General features: G+C 41.0%; 1 protein-coding gene across 3 annotated transcripts in view; it reads right to left on the reverse strand.

Moving 5' to 3' along the window:
• Window positions 1–16,801, reverse strand: part of osbpl10b (oxysterol binding protein-like 10b) — a 259,812-nt gene that overhangs the window by 33,729 nt on the left and 209,282 nt on the right. For all 3 annotated transcript variants that reach the window (XR_006315905.2, XM_087978586.1, XM_043719213.2), the window contains one exon: window positions 5,339–5,525. Coding sequence is in view for 2 of the 3 variants with exons in the window: in XM_087978586.1 (XP_087834712.1) it covers window positions 5,339–5,525 (187 nt within the window). In the remaining variant the exon portion in view is untranslated. The remainder of the gene's footprint in view (window positions 1–5,338; window positions 5,526–16,801) is intronic.

A 16,801-nucleotide genomic window follows, 5' to 3' on the forward strand; every position in this document is an offset into this window, starting at 1 on the left:
GAAGGCATAGGCATAGGTGAGAGGCGAAAGATTTGAAAGGGACCTAAGGAGCAACATTTTCACGCAGAGGGTGTTGCGTGTATGGAATGAGCTGCCAAAGGAGGTGGTGGATGCTGGTAAAACAACGTCTGAAAGGTCTCTGGATGGCTATATGAATAGGAAGGGTTGAGACAGATATGGACTAAATGCTGGCAAACGGGACTAGATTAATATAAAATAACCGGTCAGCATGAATGAGTCGGACTGAAGGGTCTGTTTCTGTGCTGTACATCGCAATGACTCTATGGGGTGGAGGCAAGTTCAATTAAGGCATTGAAGATGACTTTGAATATCTATTTGATTAAAAACAATGTGTAAGGATATTTAGAAAAGGCAGGAAAATGGTACTAAATCATAATGCTCAAAGACTGGTACACATTCGCACTGAATGGCCTCTTTCTGTGTCCTAATACTTCTGTGATTCCATGGTTATGGAAAGGTTATAGTGGAGATCCCCAGGGGTATCAAGAACCTTGCTTTCCCCAGTATATGGTGATAATCTAAACATTTTAGAGTGGCACAGTGGTTAGCACTGCTGCCTCACAATGCCAGTGATCTGGGTTTGCGCCAGATTCTCTGGTTTCCTCTCACAATCCAAAGATATGCAGTTTAGATGGATTGGCTGCGGTAAATGTGGGGTTACGGGTAGGGGGTTGGAGGGAGAGTGATCTGCGTGGGATGCTCTTTGTAGGGTTGGTGCAGACTCTTTCTGCACTGTAGAGATTCTACGATTCTAAACTTGGTATACAGAGTACAATTTCAAAGTTTGTAGATAATACAAAGCATTGGAGCATTGTATATTATAAAGAGGGCAATGCAGAGCTTCCAAATCGCATTAATACTTTAACTGGGTGACAGACGAAGTTCAATGCGGAGAAGTACAATGTGCAATATTTTGGTAGACAGAACATGGTGAGACAGTGTAACATCTGGGAACTATATGTCAGAATGTACATGAGAAGAGATCTGGGAGTATGAAGGCATAAGTGAAAAGTAACAGGACAAGGAGAGATAGCACCATGATAGATGGTGGGATTTGAATTAAACTGAAATAAAATCCAGAGCTGAAGGCTACGCTAGTGGCCACCATTGATTGTCATAAAGAAACACCTGGTTCACTATTGCCTTTTGGAAAAGAAAGTTGTCCATCTTAACCTGCTCTGATACAAGTGACTCCAGACCCACTGTAATATACCCAGTAATGGCCTGGAGAGCCAATCAGTTCAAGGGAAATTAAAGATGGGCAAAAGTGTGATCTTGCCATAGACACCCACATCAATAGAAAAATAAAGAAACTCAGAATTCGAGGCTTTATTAATAGGGGCAAGAAAAAAATCAGTTATAGAGAACTTATAAAAGACATTAGTTAAGACCACAGCTGGAGTATTGTGTTTGTAATTCCCAGGCTGCCACCATCAAGTGGATAGCTGCCTTCACCAAGAAATCACTTCTGCAAAAGTCTAGTGGAAGCTGCTCAGTGTTGGGTAAATGGCACACCACATTACAGCTTGAATTTGCATACAAATCCATCTTTAACCCGTCTCTGTTGCCATGTCAAGATCCAACTCTGTGCATCTGAGAGAGGATTCTTCCGTTTAACTGGCTGAAGAGAAATACAGTTACTTGCACTGCTCATAAAACACTCAATATTTCCTGTGAAATATGTTGTGCTGAAACAGACAATAAATTACAGCAGACTGCCCTCTAAATTCCAGGAAAACCTTGGGGATAACCTTTAGCAAAGTGATTGGTGAACACACTTCCTGTAATGCTGACTACAATATCCAGTCCATTTTAAGCAGCACAAAATATAAATATTAAGTGTTTATATTTTGATATCAGTTCAAGGCTGCTGATGTGAGCATTACTGACAAAGTCGTCAAAGAAACATTACTTTATCCTTCAGCAATCTGTGTTCAGTCAGCAGAGTTAAAGGTTTAAAAAGGGCTGCTTCTGGGAGCATTTTTTGATAATTAAGAAATAGTGCAATAGAAAGTGCATCATCCTCTGCCATTTACACCACCTCCAGTCAGACTCCACCAAATAAATATCTTCTTCCCCACCCTGATCTGCATTCCAAAGAGACCATTCCATCTGCGACTGCCTCATTAGGTCCACGTCCCCCACCAAACAACCCTCCACACCTGGCAGTTTCCCTTGCCGCAGCAAGAGTTGTAAAACCTGTATCCACACCTCCACCTTCACCTCAGTCCAAGGCCCTAAAGGGTCATTTCAAATCTAGAGATATTCTGGTAGAGATATTCCTGCATATCCACCTACCTCATCTACTGCATCTGTTGCTTTTGATGTTGTCTCTGCTACATCAGGGAGACAGAATGCAAACTCGTGGAGTGGCTCAGGGAACATCTCTGGTACGCACGCATCAAAAAACCCCACTGCCCAGTGGCCGACCATTTCAACTCCCCATCCCTCTCCCTTGTCAGTCCTGGGCCTCCACCACCGCCAAATCAAAGCTACCCGCCAACTGGAGGAAGAACGCCTCAGCTTCTGCCTCAGGACCTTACAATCAAATGGCATCGACATCGACTTCACCAGTTTCCAAATCTCCCCTTGCCCACTTCATCCCAGATTCAACCTTGCAACTTTACACAGCCTTCTTACCTGACCTACCTATCCATCTTGCTTCCCACTTATCCGTTCCAGCCTCTCCACCTATTTATCACAATTACCTCCCATCTGTACCCACCTATTGCCTTCCCACCTACCTTTCCCCAGATTCCCCCTCCCCTCGCTCCCCCCCCATCTATTTATCTCTCAGCCGCCTTCCCCCTCCATATTCCTGACGTAGAGCTTATGCCCGAAACATCAACTCACCCACTCCTCGGATGCTGCCTGACTTGCTGTGCTTTTTCCAGCACTACACTTTGACTTTGAAAAGCTCCAGCATCTGCAGTCCTCACTTTCTCCTACATTGGCAAGTGTATATAGTTTATATATGATAAATGGGGGTTACTGGTGGATTCAGAAAAAGTGAACTCAACTCAGAATACATATTACGAACTGAAAGCTGGAAAAGGAATTGACTAAAGTGCTGCAGAGTTGTTTACTGTAAGCAACTACAAAAGAGCTAACCCAAGGTAACAGCATTGGATATGTTTTAAATGTTGGATAACACCAGCAATATTACTAAGGATAAAGGAAAATTTAGGAAGTATCAGAGCCATTTAGTGGTATGATTGAGGTGGTGTGGAGGTAAAAAAGTCATCAGTATTAGTAAATCAACTGTTAAATCAAAAATTAGCAAATAAATGTTGGTGTATTAAGTTCATTTTTGTTTTCAAACTGAAGTATTTAAGATCAATGTGAAGTAGCCAATGTATTTCTATTTTTTCAATGCACCCATCCCATTCCAAAGTAAATTTTAATTCGCCTGACCCATCACCTTTGTTTTCTTTTATTTCTTAGTCATAGAGTCATAGCGATGTACAGCACCGAAATAGACCCTTCGGTCCAACTCATTCATGCCGACCAGATATCTCAACCCAATCTAGTCCCACCTGCTAGCACCCGGCCCATATCCCTCCAAACCCTTCCTATTCATATACCTATCCAAATGCCTTTTAAATGTTGCAATTGTACCAGCCTACACTACTTCCTCTGGCAGCTCATTCCATACACATACCACCCTCTGAGTGAAAAGGTTGCCCCTTAGGTCTCGTTTCCATCTTTCCCCTCTCATTCTAAACCTATGTCCTCTAGCTCTGGACTCCCCCACCCCAAAGAAAAGACTTTGTCTATTTATCCTATCCATACCCCGCATAACTTTGTAAACCTCTATAAGGTCACCCCTCAGCCTCCGATGCTCCAGGGAAAACAGCCCTAGCCTATTCAATCTCTCCCTATAGCTCAAATCCTCCAACCCTGACAACATCCTTGTAAATCTTTTCTGAACCCTTTCAAGTTTCACAACATCTTTCCGATAGGAAGAGAACAGAATTGCACGCAATATTCCAACAGTGGCCTAACCAATATCCTGTACAGCCGCAACATGACCTCCCAACTCCTGTACTCAATACTCTGACCAACAAAAGAAAGCATAACAAACGCCTTCTTCACTATCCTATCTACCTGTTATGAACTTGCACTCCAAGTCTCCTTGTTCAGCAATACTCCCTAGGCCCTTACCATTAAATGTATAAGTCCCGCTAAGATCTGCTTTCCCAAAATGCAGCACCTTGCATTTATCTAAATTAAACTCCATCTGCCACTTCTCAGCCCATTGGCCCACTTGGTCAAGATCCTGCTGTAATCTGAGGTAACCCTCTTCGCTGTCCACTACACCTCCAATTTTGGTGTCATCAGCAAACTTACTAACTATACCTCTTATGCTCACATGAAGAAAAGTAGCACACCCAGCACTGATCCTTGTGGCACTCCACTGATCACAGGCCTCGACTCTGAAAAACAACCCTCCACCCTCTGTCTTCTACCTTTCAGCCAGTTCTGTATCCACATGAAGAGTTCTCCCTGTATTCCATGAGATCTAACCTTGCTCACCAGTCTCCAATGGGGAACCTTGTCAAACGCCTTACTGAAGTCCAGAGAGATCACATCTACCGATCTGCCCTCATCAATCCTCTTTGTTACTTCTTCAAAAACCTCAATCAAGTTTCCCATGCATAAAGCCATATTGATTATCCCTAATCAGTCCTTGTATTTCCAAATACATGTACATCCTGTCCCCCAGGACTCCCTCCAACAACTTGCCCACCACTGACGTCAGGCTCACTGGTCTATAGTTCCCTGTGTTGTCCTTACCACCCTTCTTAAACAGTGCTGCATAATCATTTCCTCTCTTTTTCTTCACCTCTGTTTCTCAAACTGTTCAGCTGAAACTAGGGAGTCACTAGACAGAGAACTATGGTCCAGCATCATAAAACACTTGACAAAACCAAGTAACAGTCCTTCATCCTGATCTTTTGTCAATTGGCTAAAAACAGGTCAGACAGATTTCAAGAAATGGTGTAAAATGACAAAAGCAACATGGCAGACCAATTTACATCTCATTTTTATTTTTATCAATTTGAATAGATTTATGTGGCCGGTTTTCTATTTAGTAAATAAAAATCAAACTCCACTCTATAATTTACAAATCTAAATTTGTATATCTCTGGAATTGCGTATGCGAAATTTCTCATCACCTGAAACAATCAATTGCTCCTTATGTTTTATGCTGATTCCAGCAGGCAAGAGAATGTGATTTAAAGACAGTTTTTCTAATTCAACCAAACGCTGTTTTCACAATAGGGTTAATGTATACGAAGCATTTGTAAATTACCTGTGGACCTTTCCTCCATAGAAAGGCTTTGTATGGAATGTGACTGCAGCAGAGTAACCAGACTTGGCACAGTTAATACTGACTTTACCCCCTAGTTCTACCCAAGGGACTGTCAATATTGAACGTGCATAGGCACTTGGCAATGTAAAAACATACTCCTCATCGTGCTCTCCAAGGAAAAGAACACCTGGAAAAGATGGGAAGCATTGAAAATAGTAATGTTATATAAGTTGGACATATAGCAAATATTGTTCAAGTGAACAACAGATCGTCATTTTCCGGAAAGAAAACTGAAGTTATACAGATCAAGCATCTTTTGCATCTTATTTACCTTGCATTGTGTTTTCTCTGCATATTTTGCAAAAAATGCAGATTGAAAAAACACTGCAGGTTTTATTGAACATGGGCTGTACATTTTAAAATAACACACCTGTACTACATCACTGTTAGAAACTTATCAACTTTTGCTGCTACTGCTTCTTATGCAGTTACTCCTGCCAGGAAGTCTGCTGTTATGATATCTGTCTCAAATCATCCTTACACATCCACTGTAGCATATCTGCAGCCATTCTGCAACTTCTGTCATCCAACTACAACAAGGTTGACCCATTTCTGCTGCTCTCCATTTAGGAACAGGAATAAGCCATTCAGTCCTTTGAGCTGAAAATATGTTGCTGGAAAAGCGCAGCAGGTCAGGCAGTATCCAAGGAGCAGGAGAGTCTTTCTTCAGAAATGAGGAAGAAGAAAGGCTCATGCCCGAAACGTCGATTCTCCTGCTCCTTGGATGCTGCCTGACCTGCTGTGCTTTTCCAGCAACACATTTTCAGCTCTGATCTCCAGCATCTGCAGCCCTCACTTTCTCCTATTCAGTCCTTTGAGCCTACTCCGCCATTTATTACATTCACGGCTGATTCAACACTTCAATGCCTTTCATTCACAATGTCCCGCTAACTCTTTATAACATTGATACCCAAAAATTTATCAACATTGACTTTAATTATTCTCAAAAGCTGAGTTTCCCTGGTCCTCTAGGGTAAAGAATTCCAAAGATTCACAATCCTGAGTAAAACAAAATCTTCTCATCCTGGTCCTAAATGGCATCCCCTAATTTTTAGATTGTTCCTCCTGGTTCTGGTTCTAGACACCCAACCAGCGAAACATCTTATCTGCATCTACCCTGTCTATCCCTTTAATTATTGGAATGTTCTTTGAAACTACAATGTCTAGTTTGCCCAATCTTTCATCATAGGACAATCCTATCATCCCAGGAATATGCATCATATGAACATTCATTGCACTGCCTCTCTGGCAATGTGTTTCTTGAGATAATGAGACCAAAATGCACACATTATCTGGTGTGGTTGAACCAAGCTCTAACGCAACTGAAGAAAGACTTCGCTACTCCTGTACAAAAATCCTTTTGCAATAAAGGCTAACATTCTATGTGCTTTCCTAACAGCTTGCTGCATTTGCATGTTAGCCTTCAGTGATTTCCTGACAAGAACATCCATGATAATATGCTCAATCATATCATTTTTACCCAAGTGTCCATTTATCATATCCTTGATGATAGAAAAATGCTAGAATCTATCACTGATGGAAGGCTGACAGGAGTTAAGATTTCATTGGTATCTCATTGGCAGAACTCAAAAAAAGACTTAATCTCAGGAGATTCTATGTTAGCATAAGAGACTTGCTTCAGTTAGTCAACAGGATGGAAATCTATGATTACACTAAGTTGGCAGAATTGTTTTCCATACATATCATCACTAAAGTAAGTTCTGATGATAGAATTCAGAAATGTTCATGAGAAGATGCAGATGATTAGAAAGATAAGTAGTAATAAAACCAAGTTAGTTCTGTAGTTGCAGTTTTTCCATTTGCTCATTTCTTATATAATGGGGTGAAATTTGCAAGCTTCTAATCTGCATGAATCATTTCACAATCTCTGGAATTTTGGATGATTACCAATGCATCAATTATCTTTACATACATTTCATTCAATATGGGATGTAAGGTTCAGGTCGCAAGGATTTACCAACTGTCAGCCCTAATAATTTCTCAAGTCCAACCTTGTTACTAATATTACTTTCCTTCAATTCCTAATTTTCTCTAGTCACCTGGGGTGGTGGGGGGAGGGGGGAGGGGGGTAGTGGAATCTCTAATTCTAAGAGACTTCTTGAATTGTACTCAGTGAAAACAGATTACAAACTAAATCGCTTAGCTTCTTTGTCATGTCACTATTCCCCATTATAATTCTCCTGACTGTTTTTAATGAAACGACATTTGACTTAGCCAAATGTTTTTTTTCTACATACCTGGAGAAGATTTTTCCGTCTATATTTGTGTGTTCTTGGTCCTCAATTGCTATATTCTCAGTCTTACCATTTTTGGCTAATTTATAAACCTTTCCTTGTAATTTTATAAGGCCCTGACTTTCTTTGACAACCATGAATGACTGACCTTTTTTGAAGTCTTGTACTTTGAAGGAATGTTCACATGTTGTAAGTTATGTATTAGCTCTCTAAAGACCAACGTGCAGTTATGCCTATTAATGTACTTTCCCAATACAGATCAATTTGTGCTTCATGCTTTCATAATTTCCCTTATGCAAATTAAACACCTTTGCTTCAGGTTGAACCACCTTACTTTCAAACATATTGTCGTCACTCATCTCTCAAGGTTCTTTTACAACAATATTATTAATCAGCTTTCTCATTACATAATATTTAATCCAAAATAGCATGTCCTCTGGTCCGCTCTTCAACATGACTTTCCAGCAAACCATTCCTATGACACTCCAAAAACCTGTCCTTCACAGTTTTATTGATCAACTGGATTACCCAGTCCATGCCTGAATTCAAATCACCAATGATTCCAGTGTTGCCCATCCTACAAGCTTCTCTCATTTTCTGACATGCCCCTATACCATCAATCCTACAATTGCACTATCAGTACTGATCACCCATTTCAAACTTCAATCTAATTTCTCCTAATGTCTTTTTTCCCGTCATTGTTTTGTCTTTTTGATGTTCAAAGTCAATTCATATTCTAAACTTCCAGATTTTACTTAATCTATGATACTTTGAAAGGCCTCTTATGATTCCACAAGCAGTGCTGTGTTGTCAGTCTACAAGCTTGTGTTCTTATGCCCAATTTTTACTCGTGGAAGTATATCTCAATCTTTGAATACTTTCCCAGTGTACTGTTTGAATAATTTTGGTAATTGTACATAGCGTGGTCATACTCTTTACTTGAAACGTATCTGATGGTCCTTCTTTTAGGCTTGACGCTATTTGCTCCCAATGTAAGTTCCAGATAAACCTTTTAATATAGACAAATTACCACATTCAGATCAAATATCTTTCAGGATGTTAAGTAAAACAAATGTTGACTGTCATTTTCAAACCTGTCTGATTTCAAATGAGATGCCAGAGCACTGCGATTATTGTCATTTTGTTTAAAAAGTGGAAAAGGAATAGACTAACTCATTGGAGACATTTCACCCGAAGCAGGATGGTCTAATTATTGGAAAATTTTCTAATGGACAGTTAGAAAGGCATGGATTAACCAAGATGGATAGATTTATTAAGGGAAGTTTGTATTTGACGAAGTTGACCAGAATCAGAGCTCAGAGATGGAGTACATTTTATGTAGTCGACATAAGATTTTAGCAAGGTATTTTGTAAAAGTCCTTTCAGATCAATTTTTGAAAGTTCATGACATTCAAGGAAAAGTGGCAGAATAAATGCAAAATTAGCTGAGTGATGGGAAAAATGATAATGATTTTTGTGGTTTGTGTTAGGATGGTTTTTGTGACGAGAAGGGTGTTCCTAATGGATTTGACATGGCTCATTGCCAGCTTTCTTACTTTTTGAAATGTAAAATACAGAATAATTGGATGGATTATTAACAAATGTAGAGAAACACCAACTAAAAAACAAAATGGAAGTACTAACATTGCACTTATTGATGAGACCAGAATTTACTTGCACAAGCATAAATATTAGCTGTCAGATTTCAGTGTCTAGCAATATGCTTGTGATAGTGTAGAATAGGATCTGTACATAGTGATTCCTTTAGTTTGAGGTTAACTTTAGCTAACTCTCTCTGATCGAACTATCGTCTGAACCCTTTTATCGAGGTGTTCTAAACAAAACAACCACACCTTGTGGCAATAGAAGTATCTTGGCATGAGATCTGAAGACTATCACAGAATCCTTACAGTGTGGAAACAGACCATTTGGCTCAACAAGTCCACACCAACCCTCCAAAGAGTAATCCATCCAGATCCATTCCCCTTCCCTATTGCTCTGCATTTTCCCTGACTAATGCACCTAACTCTGAATATTGTGTGCAATTTACCATCGCCAATTCACCTAACCTGCACATCTTTGAATTGTGGGAGGAAACCGGAGCACCCGGAGGAAACCCACGCAGACACGGGGAGAATGGGCAAACTCCACACACACAGTCGCCCGAGGCTGGAATCAAACTCGGGTCCCTAGCTTTGTGAGACAGCAGTATTAAACACTGAACCATCAAAATTATGCAGCAAACTGGGAGGAAAAATCACCGTCAATAATTGCTACTAACAGTGACAAAGATAAGACAATGGAAATTAACTTATCAGACTGCCAGAAAAGCTGAGATAGATCTTGTCACCAGACATATTTCAAAGTTGCTAAAAAGGCAGAAACTTCTTCAGATTGCTTTCAAAATTCCTGTACTAGTATGTATCCAGAAACATATATCAAATTACATCAAGGGTTTGAATTTACTTTGGCGCTTGCAACTGTTTAATGTGACGTGCACAGAGCAGCAGACATCTCTTCATAGAACTCAGATACTGCCTTATCTTGCTATTGAGACTTCCACATGAGGCTGCAGTTTACACTACTGAAGATTAAACCAGGATTGAGAATACGAAGAAAGTCTTCATCATGTGTGCGACCATGCATGGATCTGAGATTGAACAACAATTAGATGAAACTGACTCCCTAAATTATATGATCTGTGCAACAATGGAACTGTCTGATGTAAGCCAGAGAGGCGGGGTGGGGGATAAATGCCGTCCAGATAAATTGGATCCCTGCAGTTGTGCCAGAAAGCACACTTTCTCTTCTCAACTAAAGTGCAAAAAGAAATTTACCCAAGCAATAAAACGAATTAGAGACACTGCCTGACAGAGAGAGGTGAGAAAATATGCAGCAGCCCAATGCAAAGGGCCTAACAGGGAAGGCAGATGAACTCAGGGCATGGTTAGGAACATGGGACTGGGATATCATAGCAATTACAGAAACATGGCTCAGGGATGGGCAGGATTGGCAGCTTGATGTTCCAGGATACAAATGCTACAGGAAGGATAGAAAGGGAGGCAAGAGAGGAGGAAGAGTGGCGTTTTTGATAAAGGATAGCATTACAGTTGTGCTGAGGGAGGAACTTCCTGGAAATACATCCCGGGAGGTTATTTGGGTGGAACTGAAAAATAAGAAAGGGATGATTACCTTATTGGGATTGTATTTATAGACCTCCTAATAGTCAGGGGAAAATTGTGAAACAAACTTGTAAGGAGATCTCAGCTATCTGTAAGAATAATAGGGTGGTTATGGTAGGGGATTTTAACTTTCCAAAAATAGACTGGGACTACCATAGTGTTAAGGATTTAGATGGAGAGGAATGGAGATGGAGTGTGTACAAGACAATTTTCTGATTCAGTATGTGGATGTACCTACGAAGGGAGGTGCAAAACTTGACCTGCTCTTGGGAAATAAGGAAGGGCATGTGACTGAGGTATCAGTGGAGGAGCACTTTGGGGCCAGCGACCATAATTCTATTAGTTTTAAAATAGTGATGGAAAAGGATAGACGAGATCGAAAAGTTGAAGTTCTAAATTAGAGAAAAAACAATTTTGACAGTATTAGGAAAGAACTTTCAAAAGCTGATTGGGGGCAGATATTCGCAGGTAAAGGGACAGCTGGAAATTGGGAAGCCTTCAGAAATGCGATAATGAGAGTCCAGAGAAAGTATATTCCTGTTATGGTGAAAGGAAAGGCTGGTAGGTATAGGGAATGCTGGATGACTAAAGAAATTGAGTTAAAAATCACACAACACCAGGTTATAGTCCAACAGGTTTAATTGGAAGCACACTGGCTTTCGGAGCGATGCTCCTTCATCAGGTGACAATCACCTGATGAAGGAGCATCGCTCCGAAAGCTAGTGTGCTTCCAATTAAACCTGTTGGACTATAATCTGGTGTTGTGTGATTTTTAACTTTGTACATCCCAGTCCAACACCGGCATCTCCGAATAAAGAAATTGAGGGTTTGGTTAAGAAAAAGAAGGAAGCATATGTAAGGTATAGACAGGACAGATCAAGTGAATGCTTAGAAGAGTATAAAGGCAGTAGGAGTATACTTAAGAGGGAAATCAGGAGGGCAAAAAGGTGACATGAGATAGCTTTGGCAAATAGAATTAAGGAGAATCCAAAGGGTACTTACAAATACATTAAGGACAAAAGGGTAACTAAGGAATGAATAGGGCCCCTCAAAGATCAGCAAGGCAGCCTTTGCGTGGAGCCGCAGAAAATGGGGGAGATACTAAACGAGTATTTTGCATCAGTATTTACTGTGGAAAAGGATATGGAAGATGTAGACTGTAAGGAAATAAATGGTGACAAATTGAAAAATGTCCATATTACAGAGGAGGAAGTGCTGGATGTCTTGAAATGCATAAAGGTGAATAAATCCCCAGGACCTGATCAGGTGTACCCTAGAGCTCTGTGGGAAGCTAGAGAAGTGATTGCTGGGCCTCTTGCTGAGACATTTGTATCATTGATAGTCACAAGCGAAGTGCCAGAAGACTGGAGGTTGGCTAACATGGTGCCACTATTTAAGAAGGGTGGTAAGGACAAGCCAGGGAACTATAGACCAGTGAGTCTGATGTCGGAGGTGGGCAAGTTGTTGGAGGGAATCCTGAGGGACAGGGTGTACATGTATTTGGAAAAGCAAGGATTGATTAGAGATAGTCAACATAGCTTTGTGCGTAGGAAATCATGCCTCACAAACTTGATTGAGTTTTTTGAAGAAGTAACAAAGACGATTGATGAGGGCAGAGCGGTAGATGTGATTTATATGGACTTCTGTAAGGCATTCGATAAGGATCCCCATGGGAGACTGGTTAGTAAAGTTAGATCTCATAAAATACAGGGAGAACTAGCCATTTGGATACAGAACTGGCTCAAAGGTAGAAGACAGAGGGTGGTGGTGGAGGGTTGTTTTTCAGACTCGAGGCCTGAGACCAGTGAAGTGCCATAAGGATCGGTGCTGGGTCCTCTACTTTTTGTCATTTACATAAATGATTTGGATGCGAACATAAGAGATACAGTTAGAAAGTTTGCAGATGACACCAAAATTGGAGGTGTAGTGGACAGCGAAGAGGGTTACCTCAGATTACAACAGGATCTTGACCAGATGGGCCAATGGGCTGAGAAGTGGCAGATGGAGTTTAATTCAGATAATTGCGAGGTGCTGCATTTTGGGAAAGCAAATCTTAACAGGACTTATACACTTAATGGTAAAGTCCTAAGGAGTTTTGCTGAACAAAGAGACCTTGGAGTGCAGGTTCATAGCTTCTTGAAAGTGGAGTTGCAAGTAGATAGCATAGTGAAGAAAGTGCTTGATATGCTTTCTTTTATTGGTCAGAGTATCGAGTACAGGAGTTGGGAGGTCATGTTGCGGCTGTACAGGACATTGGTTTGGCCGCTGTCGGAATATTGCGTGCAATTCTGGTCTCCTTCCTATCGGAAAGATGTTGTAAAATTTGAAAGGGTTCAGAAAATATTTACAAGGATGTTGGCAGGGTTGGAGGATTTGAGCTATAAGGAGAGGCTGAGCAGGCTGGGGATGTTTTCCCTGGAGCGTCGGAGGCGGAGGGGTGATCTTATGGAGGTTTACAAAATTATGAGGAGCATAGATAGGATAAATAGACAAAGCCTTTTCCCTGTGGTCGGGGAGTCCAGAACTAGAGAGCACGGGTTTAGGGTGAAAGGGAAAAGACATAAAAGAGACCTAAGGAGCAACTTTTTCACGCAGAGGGTGTACGTGTATGGAATGAGCTGCCAGAGGAAGTGGTGGAGGCTGGTACAACTGCAACATTTGAGAGGCATTTGGATGGGTATATGAATAGGAAGCGTTTGGTGGGATATGGGCCGGGTGCTGGCAGGTAGGACTAGATTGGTTGGGATATCTGGTCGGCATGGACGGGTTGGACCGAAGGGTCTGTTTCCATGCTGTACATCACTATGACTCAATCAGGAGGGAATGGTGATGGAGTAAGATATTTGGGTTCGGTGAAGAAGCAGCAAGAGAACAAGTGGCAGGAAAGGGATGTCAGCCCTTTTGAAGACTGGGGAACACCTCTGCTCCTCAGGACCCTCATGCAGTGTTGTGAAAGCCAACAGCTACTGTCTCCCTTTTTGGACTACTAGAAAGCACATGGACCATGCACTAAATTAATTGTTTTTCATAGGTTAATGACTTATCACCCTCAACTAGAAATCCAGACATCATAAAATCCATCATAAAACAGAAAGGGAAGTAGACATATTCTAAAATCAACAGTTCCAGTACATGTGCAGACAGCCTTAGTCAAAGTATCAAAATACAGATATTGAGTACTGGAATGAAGTTGGGAGTGTGTACATTCACTTCAAAATAAAGTATGTTTTCTGAATTTTGGAGTGAATTTAAAGTGCAGGCTCAGCTGCCCAAACTGAACGGCTGGGAGATGGACTGTTCCAGAATGTAACACTTGGCTGTTAAATGGATAGCTGAGTTTTGGTTGCAATTTTTGACAACAATTCAAATTTAACCATTTAATTTAAATTATGCCCAGCACACTAAAACTCAATTGAGTTTGAATTTCTTGTTTGGAAAACATCAGACCAGAGAGAATACGATGTTCAAAGTTTGTGCGAAGATTTGTAGCTCGGGTGCTCATTGTTGTGGTTCTGTTCGCCGAGCTGGAAATTTTTGTTGCAAACGTTTCGTCCCCTGGCTAGGCGACATCATCAGTGCTTGGGAGCCTCCTGCGAAGCGCTTCTTTGATGTTTCCTCCGGTGTTTATAGTGGTCTGTCCCTGCCGCTTCCGGTTGTCAGTTTCAGCTGCCCGCTGTAGTGGTTGGTATATTGGGTCCAGGTCGATGTGTTTGTTGATGGAGTTTGTGGATGAATGCCATGCCTCTAGGAATTCCCTGGCTGTTCTCTGTCTGGCTTGCCCTATGATAGTAGTGTTGTCCCAGTCGAATTCATGTTGCTTGTTGTCTGCGTGTGTGGCTACTAAGGATAGCTGGTCGTGTCGTTTCGTGGCTAGTTGATGTTCATGTATGCGGATTGTTAGCTGTCTTCCTATTTGTCCTATATAGTGTTTTGTGCAGTCCTTGCATGGTATTTTGTACACTACATTCGTCTTGCTCATGTAGGGTATCGGGTCCTTCGTTCTGGTGAGTTGTTGTCTGAGCGTGGCTGTTGGTTTGTGTGCCGTTATGAGTCCTAGGGGTCGCAGTAGTCTGGCAGTCAGTTCCAAGATGCTCCTGATGTATGGTAGTGTGGCTAGTCCTTTTGGTTGTGGTGTGTCCTCGTTCCATGGTCTTTCTCTTAGGCATCTGCTGATGAAGTTGCGCGGGTATCCGTTTTTGGCGAATACCTTGTATAGGTGTTCCTCTTCTTCTTTTTGCAGTCCTGCTGTACTGCAGTGTGTTGTGGCCCTTTTGAATAGTGTCCTGATGCAGCTTCGTTTGTGTGTGTTGGGGTGGTTACTTTCATAGTTTAGGACTTGGTCTGTGTGTGTGGCTTTCCTGTATACTCTTGTAGTGAATTCTCTGTCTGGTGTTCTCTGTACCATCACGTCTAGGAATGGGAGTTGGCTATCCTTTTCTTCTTCTCTCGTGAATCGGATTCCTGCGAGTGTGGCGTTGATGATCCGGTGTGTTTTTTCTATTTCCGTGTTTTTAATGATTACAAACGTGTCTCGACATATCTGACCCAGAGTTTGGGTTGAATTTGTGGTAGGATTGTTTGTTCTAACCTTTGCATAACTGCCTCTGCTATGAGTCCCGAGATCGGTGATCCCATGGGTGTTCCGTTGATTTGTTCGTAAATCTGGTTGTTGAATGTGAAGTGTGTTGAGAGGCACAAGTCCAGTAGTTTCAGTATGCCGTCTTTGTTGATAGGTTCAGCGTCCTGTTTTCTGTTCTGTATGTCCAGTAAGTTGGCTATTGTTTCTCTGGCTAGGGTTTTGTCAATCGAAGTGAACAGTGCCATCACGTCGAATGATATCATGGTTTCTTACGATGTTTAGAGTATAAAAAACGCAGGCATTTTGAAAATTGATCAGAGCAACTGCCATAATTCAATAGAAAAACTGCTGTAGAGCTGGAGAGCTAATTGCCCATCTAACATCTTGCTCTCAAAGAAATAAGAAGGCACTCTATCAAAGGTTACCTATTCCTGTACAAGTAGAAAAGAAGACGACAACCCAGGAAGATCAGACGGAAGACTGAAGACAGTGGAAAAAGAATGAGACTGGGTGGACTTGAGATTAAGTTAATATAATATTTAATAATTACGTTATGGAAACAGCATGTTAATAGAATTGTGTTCATTTAAGAGAAAAAAAATAGTGCTGGGTTTGTTAACGTTTTTATTTATTGATCACTATTAGAATTTAAAAAATTAATTGTTAATTTTCTTTAAGTTGTGGACGTTCAGAGGTTTCTGTCGCACTAACATTTTAATGGAATTATGAGGCAAGGAAAGCTTTTTTGGGTGTTTGGTTTTAATTAACAGAGGGATCCAACTTCCACTTCCTAACAATTTGGGGGCTTGTCGTCTGGGATTTGGACAGGTTTGGATGGATCAAGTCCAAGGTCTGGACAGATTTGAACAAAAGGTCCCAGCAAATTTAAACGGACTTTGGGATTAGTGTCCTCAATCTTTAAGTAAAACTTAAGTGAGAAAATTTGTTTAAACTCAGTTACTTGTGACTGGTTAAATTAAAAGTGAGGGAAAAAGCTCTTAACATTGCGAAAGGTCCCGGATTCATATCCTGAGTACAATAACTCTCTCCCTGAAATGTTGACATTAGTTTTACTTTGCTGCTCAAAGCTTCAATAATTTTTGTGGTTCAGCCTGGCGTATTGGAAATATCCTTTTAGGAAATTCAGGATTATTCTTCAAGGTTGACTTACATATGATTAACAACATAGGATCAGGCCATTCAGCCAAATTGATCTATGCCAGCATTCATGTTCCACATGAGCCTCTTCCTACCATACATCATCTAACCTTAGATATAAAAACCAAATCAAGTTCTGGGAAACTTTGAAGTTTTGAACAAACGTTTGCAGCAACAGTGATTAAATAGAATATGTTCTAACAAATATTATATTGAATGAGTATATTAA

This window comes from Chiloscyllium plagiosum, unplaced genomic scaffold, assembly GCF_037043375.1.
Source record: "Chiloscyllium plagiosum isolate Xiang-an unplaced genomic scaffold, Cpla_swu_hap1 HiC_scaffold_34, whole genome shotgun sequence".
Classification (NCBI taxonomy): Eukaryota; Metazoa; Chordata; class Chondrichthyes; order Orectolobiformes; family Hemiscylliidae; genus Chiloscyllium; species Chiloscyllium plagiosum.